This window comes from Danio aesculapii, chromosome 12, assembly GCF_903798145.1.
Source record: "Danio aesculapii chromosome 12, fDanAes4.1, whole genome shotgun sequence".
Taxonomy (NCBI): Eukaryota; Metazoa; Chordata; class Actinopteri; order Cypriniformes; family Danionidae; genus Danio; species Danio aesculapii.
This window is the reverse complement of record NC_079446.1, coordinates 23,742,469-23,755,092: the sequence shown is the minus strand read 5'-3', so window position 1 is coordinate 23,755,092 and position 12,624 is coordinate 23,742,469. Positions and strand designations below refer to the sequence as shown.

The 12,624-nt window shown below is 35.3% G+C and overlaps 1 protein-coding gene across 1 annotated transcript; it reads left to right on the top strand.

Annotated features, from left to right (window-relative positions):
• The first annotated feature begins 1,677 nt into the window (after nt 1-1,677).
• gna13a (guanine nucleotide binding protein (G protein), alpha 13a) lies at nt 1,678-11,605 on the top strand. Its single transcript, XM_056469601.1, has 4 exons — nt 1,678-1,998; nt 3,835-4,061; nt 5,013-5,063; nt 9,787-11,605. Exons 1-4 carry the CDS (start codon nt 1,719-1,721, stop codon nt 10,354-10,356), a joined length of 1,128 nt encoding a protein of 375 aa, XP_056325576.1. The 5' UTR covers nt 1,678-1,718; the 3' UTR covers nt 10,357-11,605.
• Nucleotides 11,606-12,624: the final 1,019 nt, after the last annotated feature.

Genomic DNA, 12,624 nt, shown 5'->3' with positions numbered 1-12,624 from the left:
CGAGATGATTGATTTTAATGTTATAAAACAGGCTGCATTTATTTAAAAATACATCAAGAACAGCAGGCTAATATTATAAGATATTATTAATGGTGATTCTCTAAACTCAGTTCCTGGAGGGCCGCAACTCGGCAGTTTAGCTCCAACCCTTAAACACACCCAATCAAACTAATTGAGTCCTTCAGGCTTGTTTGAAACCTGCAGGTAAGTGTGTTGGAGTTTGTTGGAACTAAACTGTGCAGGGCAGCGGTCCTCCAGGAACTGAGTTTGACAACCCTGCTCTATCTGAATATATTTTAAACTGTAATTTATTCCTGTGATTTTAAAGCTGAATTTTCAGCATCATTACTTCTACTCTTCCTTGTCACACGATCCTTCGGAAAACATTAATAAAGTGCTCAATCATTAATAGAGGTTCGTACTACTATTAATGACATATTTTTTTGTAAAAATCCAGCAGGCTACATTTTTCTTTTATCATTTTTTCAATGAATGGAAATTCAACAGCATTTATTTGAAACCATGTACTTATTTTCTCTTTTGATCAATGTAATGTGCCCTTAAATAAAATCATTTTTAAAGAATCACAACTTTTATATCACAAGTTTCCATAACAGTTTAAAATGCAAAAGAAATGTTTCTTGAGATCCAAATCATCATATTGAAGTTATTTCTAAAGCATCATGTGACACACTGATCATGATAAATTCACAATATAATCACATGAATAAATTAGCCTATACATCTTGAAATATTTTCATTTATTCATTTTCCCCATTGTCCCTTTATTCATCAGGGGTCACCACAGCGGAATGAACCGCCAACTTATCCAGCATATGTTTTACACAGCGGATGCTCCTCCAGCTGCAACCCAGTACTGGGAAACATCCATACACACTCATTCACACTCATACACTATGGACAATTTAGTTTATTCAATTCACCTATAGCGCATGTCTTTGAACTGTAGAGGAAACTGGAGCACCTGGGGAAAACCCACACAAACACGGGAAGAACATGCAAACTCCACACAGAAACGCCAACTGGCCTAGCCAGAACTCGAACCAGAGACCTTCTTGCTGTGAGGTGACAGTGCTAACCACTGAGCCACTGTGACTATATTTTCTCATAGAAAATGTTTATTTCAGAAACTTTTCTACATCTTACTTTTTAAATTCTATTTTAGAGTGTGTGTACATGTATCTGTTGAAATGTGTGTGGTGTTCACAAAGATTTTATATCAGTGACTACATCCACTTCTCATACTTGCTGATGTTTAGATGTTTTCCCACAACGGATCTATAAATATTATAGTTATTTATAGATCAGACATTATAGATATTTATAGATTATAAATATTATAGACCAGTTTTTCCAACCCAAATGATGTCTCTTCCCGCAAAAAAGTCTTTGGGAAACATACTTTTGTTTGTTAAGTAGATTTCACACATGGCTATCAGGATTATATGTAACAAATCTAAAAACCTTGTAATTATTTTTATTACACAACTGTAAATAAATATAAAACAGACACATATACCACGTATGAATGGCCCTAACAAAATAAATATGAATGCTAAGACAATAAATAGTCAACAAAGTATTAAAAATTTCCAAACATTAAACCACACCCGTGGTTTCCGCCCATTTGTGAAGAACACGTGAACGCGCAGCGCGTGCAGTGTGAGTGATGTATCCATGAAGTCGTTACTACAAAGATGGCGGATTTCCTGCCCTCCCGGACTGCTATAGTTTGTATTCCCAATTGTCTCCTCTCCAGCGGCGAAATTGATCAAATTAGAAAGTCTAAGGAGATCGACAAAAGCCTGTCTCGAGAGAAGACTTATGTGAAGAAACTGGTGAAGATCTTGCTGTTAGGAGCGGGCGAAAGTGGCAAGTCAACTTTCCTCAAACAAATGCGCATAATTCATGGGCAGGACTTCGATCAGCGGGCCAAAGAAGAGGTCCGGGCTACAATCTACAGCAATGTTATCAAAGGTACCACGCCAGTAACCTCACATCAAAAGAGACAACTTTGGTATTAAAAAAATGAACAATGTAATTTCAAACTCATTGCAGTGGCAAGTGGAAGTTTATCGATTTCTTTCACGTAACTTACGTAAACTTTCGATTGCTCACCCAGCCCATAGACGACGCGAAGGCCAAGGGTTTTAAGCGTTTGGGCTTGTTGAACACCAGTTATACATTTCAGAATAAAATATTTTGACTAATGGAAGTCAAACGACTTTTTAGAAACGTTTACATCTGTGGCTTTAGTTCACATTTCATATGAAAACGTTCAGTAGCTTGGCGCCACAACAGAAAGTACAGCGCCTACTTTGGTCTGGGTTAGTCATCTCTATGCATTATTGTTTTATGACAGATTCTGATAAGTGTACCTCAATATACCACTTATTCTTGAGGAATAACTACAAAGCAGGAAACATAATTAAGGAAAAAAAAACTTTTATGTGTTAAGGAATAATTTTTTTTGGTTTCATTTTCTGGCAAAATCAGTTTTGCCATTGCCTCAATAGCAGTCAACAGTGTTAGATGAAAGACATTGTTATTATACAGTTCCACGTACGAGTATAATGATTATATGACACTGAATGGAGTCAGAATTATTTTAAACTTTATTTCAACTCATTGTTAAATGTAGATTGACTGTTTTCTGATGTTAACTAAAAGTATCTTAAATTGACAGGAAATTGTCAAACTTTAAAAATCTTTTCAATTTAAAAGCTTAAATTATCTAGATCATACTAGAGCATGTGTGGCCTTGTTGACGTCTTAGAAAAGGGAAATATGATTACCCCCTTTGTATGAATTCAGTATGGTTTTTAATGCATTTCATTTAATGCATTTGATCGTAATATTAATACCATTTAATTTTCTTTTTAAAGTACATCATGTCAGCAGCTTATCGTACATTTTATACAATGTTTCTGCTGGAATTAAAGCCTTAATTCTCAATTTGCTCTTCCACAATTTTTTATTTTTTTAATTTTATTTGTGATTTTTAACAACACATTTTGTACAACCATGGTTGTATTTTTTTCCATGACACTTGCCGCCAAAATAAATGAACAAATAAGTTAAAGCCGAATAAAAATGTAATTACAACACAGAGGAAAGAAACCTGTACAATATTGTATACATTTGCAGTTAGACAATATCAATTGTAAAAATATTTCAAATAAACTAATACCTACATGATAATACAATCTATAATCTATAATCTGACAAGTTTATAGTGGTTTTTTGCATGGGTTTGGAGTCAAACAATATTAGTGAACACATTTAAACCTGTTTACACGTGATTTCTTTATATAGATCAGTCAAAGGAGAAAGTCTTTTTAAAAGTATGTGATCATAAGTTGCTTAGTCTTTTCCACAATTTATGCTGTAAAAGAGTCTTTGAAATAGAAAGCAAGAATTGTCTCATGCAGTATTGCTGTAAATTTCTTGATTTTGCAATCTTTAGATGTTTGTATTAGGTGAAAAAAAAGACAAAAATGCTGATAAACTGTTACTTTGCACCATGATCATAGATGCAGCAAGCTCTGTTTCATGTTTTAGTGTTTTAAAGCAGTAGTTAAATATGTTTATTAGTTTAAATTAATAGAGATCAGTAAAATCTAAAGCTGTACTTTCAATCTTTAAAGTGTTGCTAACACATTGTGTGCTCCCTTTGAATTTACATTTGAAGAACATGCTGACGTGTTGTGTTCCCTCCAAAGTATTCTTTAACTTTTGTTACCATTTTTTCATAAAAATCCTGTTTTAGGAACCAGCACTATGTGTCTTAGTATTATTTCTGGTTCTGTTTAGGTGTTCGGGTGCTGGTGGATGCCCGAGAGAAACTGCACATCCCTTGGGGAAACCCTGAGAATCAGGCTCATGGGGAGACAGTGATGGCCTTTGACACTCGCTCATCCCTGATGGCTGAAGGAATGATGGAAACGAAAGTCTTTTTAAACTTCCTTCCTGCCATCCGTTCCTTATGGCAAGACAGCGGTATTCAGAATGCATATGACAGACGAAGAGAGTTTCAGCTGGTAAATATGATTATTACACTCGTTATTACATTGTATTGATTATTAGACCTTGTAAATGAATGTGCATTTGACCGTTTGCTTTTAGTCACTCTGAAGTGAAATCGTGTATATAGAATCCACCCAATCTTGTTCATAGGATGTGTGTAATTGTGGGGGCCGTGATCTTGATGGAATGTTGATCTGTTGTTAAACGGCTTGGTATTGTGAAGCATGATAAGCTCCGAGTGCTTGTATAATTACTCTGATCAAGATTCATACATTATGGTGTAGTGCATGTATTTTTCAATGAATTGGCCTTGTTGGATATTGCACTGATGCTGTCACTATAGCAAGGATAATGGCTGAATCCATTAAGGGTTGTGCTGGTATACAAGTTGAACACAAGTACAGTCATAACAGTGAGTGTGTTCTGTCTGCGCATGTGTTTAGTTTGCATGTCGGTTATGAAGATAGGATCATTCATGTTCAGGGGTTAGAGCCCTTGTGACTGAGATTAGGATTTAGCTCAAATTTTCCAAGAACAATATCTCAGGTTTTTGTACATGTTGTGATTAATGCGTTTATCCTTATTTATTCAGTGATAAACATTCAATTTTGGTACATTAAAGCCAATGACTAAGTCACTTTGTCTGTTTTAAGACTTATTTGCATACTTCATGAAGCCAACCTATAGGAGACCACGTTGCAGTCTCTTACTTTACTGTTGTTGTGTTAGGTAGACTCTGGTAGGAACAAAGACCAGAGTGACCTAGAAAGTTAGTATATTAAAATAAAGTCTTTCTTGTGTGATCTATTTTAATATTTATTTATTATTATATATATTTTTTTACCTACTGGTCTATATTGTATAGAGTAACAGAATTTTATTGGGGAAATTTGGGCACATCACAAGATCAATGTAAAACTGTACCTTCTACGCCACAATGTAATTATTTGTCTTTTTTTCTTTAGGGGGAATCTGTGAAATATTTCTTGGACAATGTGGATAAACTTGGACAATTGGTAAAATATTGTTTCATCTGTGAATGTTCTTTTATCTGTAGTATCTAGAGCAGTGTTTCTCAACTGGTAGGTCACAACAACCCAAAAGTGGGTCACTGAAGCGGTTTGAGTTTGTCGCAGACTGCGTTTGTGATGCACGGCTTTAATTTTGAAAGACTTGTGTGAAAGCTGTTGTCTCTTCTGAGAAACACACATTCTCCAAAAATCCATTTCAGAAAAGCAAATGTATAATAATGCATTACGCTATTTTTGAGCTGCTTTTGCCTTCAACCTTCATTTACTTTTAAAAAGCACATGAAACAAAATAATGTTGCACAATATTATCTTTTGAGAACTTCCTGACCATGAGGCTAAGCATGCCATAAATACAGATTATTGAAAGTTTAAAAGATTGTTTGCTACTTCTGCACTTTTTGTGTTATTAGTTAAGTAAATTCACGGTCCATTGAGATTGCACTAAAGCCTAAATCAGTACCAAATTAAATAATTTATATCAAAGCAAATGACAGATCTTAATAAAGATCATTAAAAACATAATACTTTTGTCTAACGTAATAACATAATACTTTTTTTTAAAGAACAGTAGAATGATAAAATGATTTTTTGTTAATTTGATGTTTCTTGCAGCTGACAAGAGTTTTTCACCCACACGTAATCTACACCTAATGACAATCTCTTCTTTTTTCCATCTCAGAAATGTAAGGCTCCAGCCTGCATCTTTGTCTCTTACTGTTTGTTCCCTCGCAGTGCGCTCACTCATTTAATCAGTCTGTGATTAAATGCGATTATGCTCATTTTAACCTATTCACACAAACAATCACACCAGTGTGATCAGCCTAAGCTAATCCCTGAACTGTACCATCACACCAGTTTGATTAGAACGTTCAAAACGTTTGTCATCAACTGCTAAAATTCATATCTGATGGCACGTGCTAAGGCACAGAAAGAGGTGCTCAGCGCTTGTCATAAATCACAATTTATCTGTACTTTCAAAAAATATATACAAACTACAAGCAAAACCATTTAAGGTTTGTAATGGATATCTGATGTCTATGGAGACTGCAATAATAATAATAATTATTTTTCAATATAACTGTACGATGTGCTTTGTTCATGTAAGATATACACTGTTTTTGTTGCTACAATATTTTCTCTATTCCTCTCCCAGATAAACAGTTGCTTACCTTCATGTATTTCGGCAGAGATCTCGGATCTCTCCTGCGGTATCCCTGCTAGAAGGGATGCATCTTCGATCAAAAGTTAATGAGAAGTATTTATATTATTTATTAAATTACGCATTAATTGTATATTATTAGTAACTAACGCTAATTCAACCCTAAACCCAACCTTCACGGTAATGTAAAAATGTTATTTGTTGTACAGTGTCACACAATTTATGCTACAGTATATTGACGTGAGTATCCTCAACTGTATCTCATCTAGACTTCACCACACTGCAGGAGAGGGTAAAGTCTATATGGGATACAGCTGAGGATACTTGCGACAATATAACTTAATTTTTGTGACCCTCTACAGCAAATAATATTTTTTCATTACTGTGGTTTTTTTGATGGCAGCAGTCTAATGACATTGAATGAAAAATAAACTTTCGTGACCTGCCAGTTATGCTCTGCTCACAGTGCACATACAAATGCAGTGGCACACACGGTATATCACTTCATTATAAATTATAGGGCACAATAAAGTTCCAACTTGTTTTATACTGTAACAAAAAAAAAAAAAATGGGTCGTTGCTTATTGACAATGGGTTACTGACGGTCCCAAGGCCAAAACAGTTGAGAACCACTGATCTAGAGCACAGGGTTGTTGGTATACCAGCAGTACATGTCGAATGACATGAATTGTTGCCATTGGTTTGTTAAGACTGTACCATATGTATTGCCTATGATAATATCATAATTGATCTTGTTCAATATGTGTGAACTGACACTATCAAGCATGTCAATAGCAGGGTTTCAGTTTACCTACATTTATGTACATATTAGGACATTGCAAAAAATTATCTGAATGGAAATGCACATAAAATCTAAAAATACTTAAATATACTCAATTAAGTCCAATATTTTTTTAATCAAATGAAAATTACACTTGAGCTAAATGTAGCACATTTACTGAATGAATACCTTAATGCTAATACATGATTTTAGCCCAGATTTTCGTTCCTTGACAGGTTTTGTAAAATCACAGACAATTGCTCGAAATCGGAGGCAAATTGGTTCTTGATTATCAATGATGTGATCAAAGAGAAATGCAGACGCCTGTAAAATATTGGTCTTGCTAAATATCTGGACCTGTCTGCGATTTCAAACTTATTCTGTGTGAAATAAATTCTGACTGAAAAACTCATCGGCGATGACCTATAGCCAATGAAAGAGCGAGATACAGGGCACCGGAGAGTTTGGGAAGAAGTCAACAACATTAAAATGAAACATTTGCCTGACCAGCAGTAACATAAATTAATTATTGACCTTTTTTCTGTCTTTGCGAAGTGCACAATCCTTGTTTCCTGTATCTCACCAACCATTTGCTCCTCAATAATATTTTTTTCTTTTTTGCCCTTCCACTGCAAATCAGCACATATTTGAATGGCAAATTATAAAAAATGCTTTATGTACCCCTTCTAGTTTCATGCGTGATCTTGAGTTTTCTTTCCTAATCACTTCTCGTGTGCATTTCCAAGCCCAGACAGAGTTGATGGCAATTGTTTCTTGCGTGGTCATGCTGTGTGTATATTCTCCTGTCACTGATCCATAATGCAGTGTGAACACAGCAGCAATTGAACGCTACCCCTGATGATCATGCAGTGTGAAAACAATGACAATCTGATGACTTTAAAAATTTAGCAGTGTGAACTTGGCATAATGAGCATCAAAGTAATGTCAATTTGCCACAACAGAGGATTTATGCCTAGGATAATTAGACTATAGTGAACCAATCCAATCTCACACCATTTCAAATATTTTTAATAATTCTGCAAACATCTGCGCAGAAGTGTCTCCTAAAAATGATTTTGTGAAGTTACCTCCTAAAATGTGAAAGTCTCCCCAAACATCAGGCCACCTCAAAAGACAATGTTTTTGCCTATGTTGTCCAGCTTCCTTATGACAAATGCTTCATATATTATATGAGTTGTATATTATATATTATATAAGTTTTATGCAATATTTAAATTTTGTAAATAAAGTAAATGTTCAGCTTTGGATTGAGAAAGTCCAAAAGCCTAGCCATGAAGCGTATTAGATTGTCATTTATAGCATCTCTATAATTCAACTTATAAATATGAAATATATTTTTACTTTTATAAGAAAAGTAATCAAGGAATCTATTTCACACAAGCAAATGCTGTTTTTCCAAACATCAGCATGTGAACACAAGGGAATGAATCAATTAAGCCAACAAGTCATTGTTACTTGATTAGTTTCTAAAACTATTCAACCATTTTAAACAATTTGGGCTCTACTTTAATGATCTAGGTGCAAAGTCTAAAGCACATAGCGCAGAAGCATTAAGGACATGTTCGAATCTACTTTTGCTATTTTTATGGATGGAAAAATACGATCTGCGCCCGGTACATTGTCTAACAGGGCTGGGCTTATTCTTTTAATGAGTTATGGGTGTGTTTTGAGCAAAGCGTACATTAAACCAATCATAGTCTCATCTTCCATTCCCCTTAAAAGTCTGTTGCATCGCCTCATGGCGCATTTGCTATTTACATGGTGGACTTTGTAAGTGGAAAACCTGAATGCTTCACTAGCGAGAAAACGGTTAAACCATCTGGAGCGCGAGGATAAAGAACCAGTCTCCTCGATTTGGCCTCTTTACTTTCTCTTTACTTTACTCCTTTACTTTCGTGGATAAGGAAACGGTGTTGTACGCACTCCACTGAAGACATCAATTAGCCTACATATTTAATCTCATTTGTTAAGTGCAAAGGTTTGTTTCAAAACTAATTTCCAGCAAACGAATACATGAACAATAATAATGAAGTGTGGTAAAAAGTTAGAGTAAAAGGTTATATCCATACACGCGTCCTATTTTTATTCCCCATATGGTGATGCATACATCTCCAAAACCCAACAGATAGACAAATCTAATCCTGTGTGTATTAAGTGCCTGGACCTGCATACGTGCATAACTAACGCGCTCTACATTACACTTTAGACCAGCTTTTAGTTAGTCAATGGCACGGTCTATTTCAGTTCCATAAAATAGCAGCGTGCCAACAGTGCACTTTAGCACACCTCCTTTATAGACCAGCACACCTATGAGTCCACAAAGTGGGGCAAATGGATTTGCTATTTAAACAACGTGGCGCAAAATGTGAAAATAACTGTTGCGCTGGTTTGAAAATAGCAACAAATGTGCCAGGTGTATGATAGGACCCTTTAATTGAATTGAATTGAATTGAATTGGATTGATTGATTTGATTGGATGGATTTGATTGATTGATTGATTCATTCATTCATTCATTCATTCATTGAACTGCTCATTACAAAAGGGTCTTGCCACAAACTGGTAGATGGGTTATATTTATTTATCTTTAATAAGTCCTTATCAACTGAATAACCAGCACAAAAATGCACTCAGTGAAGAATTATTGAGATGTGTGTAGGAATGTGTAGCTTAGCACTGATTTTTCATAGAAGTTTTATGGTTTTCTAGTGTTATTCCTGTCTGATGTTTGTTTCCATTCAATCTTCAGGACTACTTGCCCAGCCAAAAGGATATACTTCTGGCTCGAAAGCCCACAAAAGGTATCCACGAGTATGAATTTGAGATCAAGAATGTGCCTTTCAAGATGGTGGATGTGGGCGGACAGCGGTCAGAGCGCAAGCGATGGTTCGATTGCTTCGACTCGGTGACCTCCATCCTCTTCCTAGTGTCATCCAGCGAGTACGACCAGGTGCTCATGGAAGACCGTCAAACCAACAGGCTCACGGAGTCGCTCAATATCTTCGAGACAATCGTCAACAACCGCGTCTTCGCCAAGGTCTCCATTATTCTCTTCCTCAATAAGACAGACTTGCTGGAAGACAAAGTTAAGACTGTGAACATCAAGGACTACTTCTCCGAGTTCACAGGGGACCCTCATAACCTGCAGGACGTGCAGAAGTACCTGGTGGAGTGCTTCCGAAACAAACGCCGGGAACAGCAGCAGAAGCCCCTGTACCATCACTTCACCACTGCCATTAACACGGAGAACATTCGGCTCGTCTTCCGTGACGTCAAAGACACCATCTTGCACGACAACCTTAAACAGCTTATGTTATAATGAAAGCCTTCAGGAACATTCCATTTTAATTAGGTATTTACTTTATTTAATACAAAGGACAAGTGGTTCAATACATATTGTGGTTGAAGAAGAAACAAATGGATAGGATAATTTTTTTTGTCGTTTTTGCATAATATTACAGTCATATAATGCAAAGGATTAGATATAAAAGCAACATTTTTTAAGCTGCTTGTAGCCATATTAAATACGCCAAGGAAATGGTCCTCATTTATTCACCTAAATGCTGTAACTCTGATCATTTACTGTATGTTTGTGAACACATTTTAGTTCGGAACTGTTTAACACTCCTATAACCCATAAGCTAACACCCCTTATTTTGGTAAAGCTTTTCAGATGTTAAATCTGAACTCAAAGTTAATGTTACTTTGAACCAAAGATATTTGGTTCAAAAACAAGGTGAGCATTTTTTTTTTTTTGGTGGGGGCGGAGGGTCTGGCTTGGTTGGTCTGGTTAAAGGCCCTTTTGTTGATAGGAGAACATAATTTCACTGCCTTTGTCTTCCAATAATCAAAAAGCTGTTTTTATTGCCCTCAGACAATAAAACTGTGCAATTAAGGTACTTTTTATATAAAGTACTTATTTGTCATTCATTCGTAAAGGGAAAGTATATTTGCCGTTTAATTTTGTACAGAATGTATTTCTGTACATTCAATTTCATTTGTCCTGACATTTGTATTTTACACACTAACCTAATACCGTATAATTGTTTTCTGAAAGCCCTGAAATGTTTAGTTTGTTTATGAATTTACTTTTTCGAATGAGAAAGTGGCCTTGTGTCTCCTGTGTAGGTTATAGTGGACAGCTTTAGCTCAGGGTTTTTTAAATGACTGTTAAAGCAGTCCAGATGGTTTTGTGTATTGGTTTAATACAGACATCATGTTTTTTTTTTTGGCCCAATAAAGTCACCTTTGCCTTAATGTCTGTAGATCAGCTGATAGCTGATTTGATACAAGCCAAATTGAAATGTGTTGATGGAGAGACTAAGTCTTAATGTAATCTTAATGACAGCAAGCACTGTAATCTGACTGTTGGTAGTAAATTGATATTAAATCAGACCTTACATAAGGTCTTTGTTTATAAAATCTGTAAAAAATTATTTTGTTTTATTCAAAATTCTGTGTGTCTTTGTCATGGCCATAATCAAATGCTTTTTGTATAGTGTGCTTTGTTGGTTTTTGGATCACATTTGTGTAATTGTGTTTATTAAATCTGATCATTTTATCAGAAACTTTGTGTTCTTTTTTTAGTGGTGAATTACATTTTCGGTGAATAAAATTGAGTCTATCACAGGTGTCAAACTCAGTTTCAGGAGGGCCGCAGCTCTGCACAGTTTAGTTTCAACGGCTTCAACCCTAATTAAACTTACAGGTAAGTGTTAAGCAGGGTTGGACCTAAATTATGCAGAGCTGCAGCCCTCCAGGAACTGGTTTTGACACTTGTGGTCTATATAGACTAAGAATATCTAAAAAAAAATAATCTTACCACTTCTGACGGGAAGAATAAATTACATTTACATTTTCTTGTCATTTTTTCCTAGGTGTTGAATATTGGAAATATATAACATAGAATGTGCTTCTCTTAAAAAATTCTTGAATACACATACAAAATAATAATAATTTGCAGCGAAATTATTGAATGTGATTACATAGGCTGGGACTTTACGTTTAAAAAACATGGCAGCCAGATTTGCCGACATAAGATTTAGTAAAATCAAAAGACGATGGTCTTGATTAATACCACTAAATAACATATGGGTGTCTGGAAAAATGTAATCAATAACTACTACAATAGTACTGTGATGAGAAAGGAATACATTGTAATAAAAGTATACCATCTTTATTATAAAACTGACTAACCAAATTAATTTTGTTGTAAAAAAATAGCAATTGTATTAGTTGTCTATTATTCCAATGTGGGGGGAAATTATGCTTATATATTAATGATCTTGATAGGAGCACTTGTTTGCAGAAGGCAGATAACTAACTGGAATTTTGTCTATATTATAATTTCACATCTAAATAAAACTAAGACCACCAATATTTGATAAAACATATTGATCTCCGCTTTGAAGTGCATACTGCACATGAGCGTACTCTGGCATATCACTTGAAATGAAGGACATTCATTCCGTCTAATTAATTTCACCCATGGTTTCCTCTGTCCTGTGTCTTTTCGTGGAAACTGAGGTAAGGATGTTGTTTTTTTTTAAGCTGGAGCAGCCGGGAACGCTGCAATAACAGCGACGAG

Coding starts and splice junctions, on each gene's coding strand:
- gna13a (XM_056469601.1), top strand. CDS start 1,719: ATGGCGGATTTCCTGCCCTCCCGGACTGCTATAGTTTGTATTCCCAAT. Junction 1,999..3,834: donor CTACAGCAATGTTATCAAAG/GTACCACGCCAG, acceptor GGTTCTGTTTAG/GTGTTCGGGTGCTGGTGGAT. Junction 4,062..5,012: donor GACGAAGAGAGTTTCAGCTG/GTAAATATGATT, acceptor TTTTTTCTTTAG/GGGGAATCTGTGAAATATTT.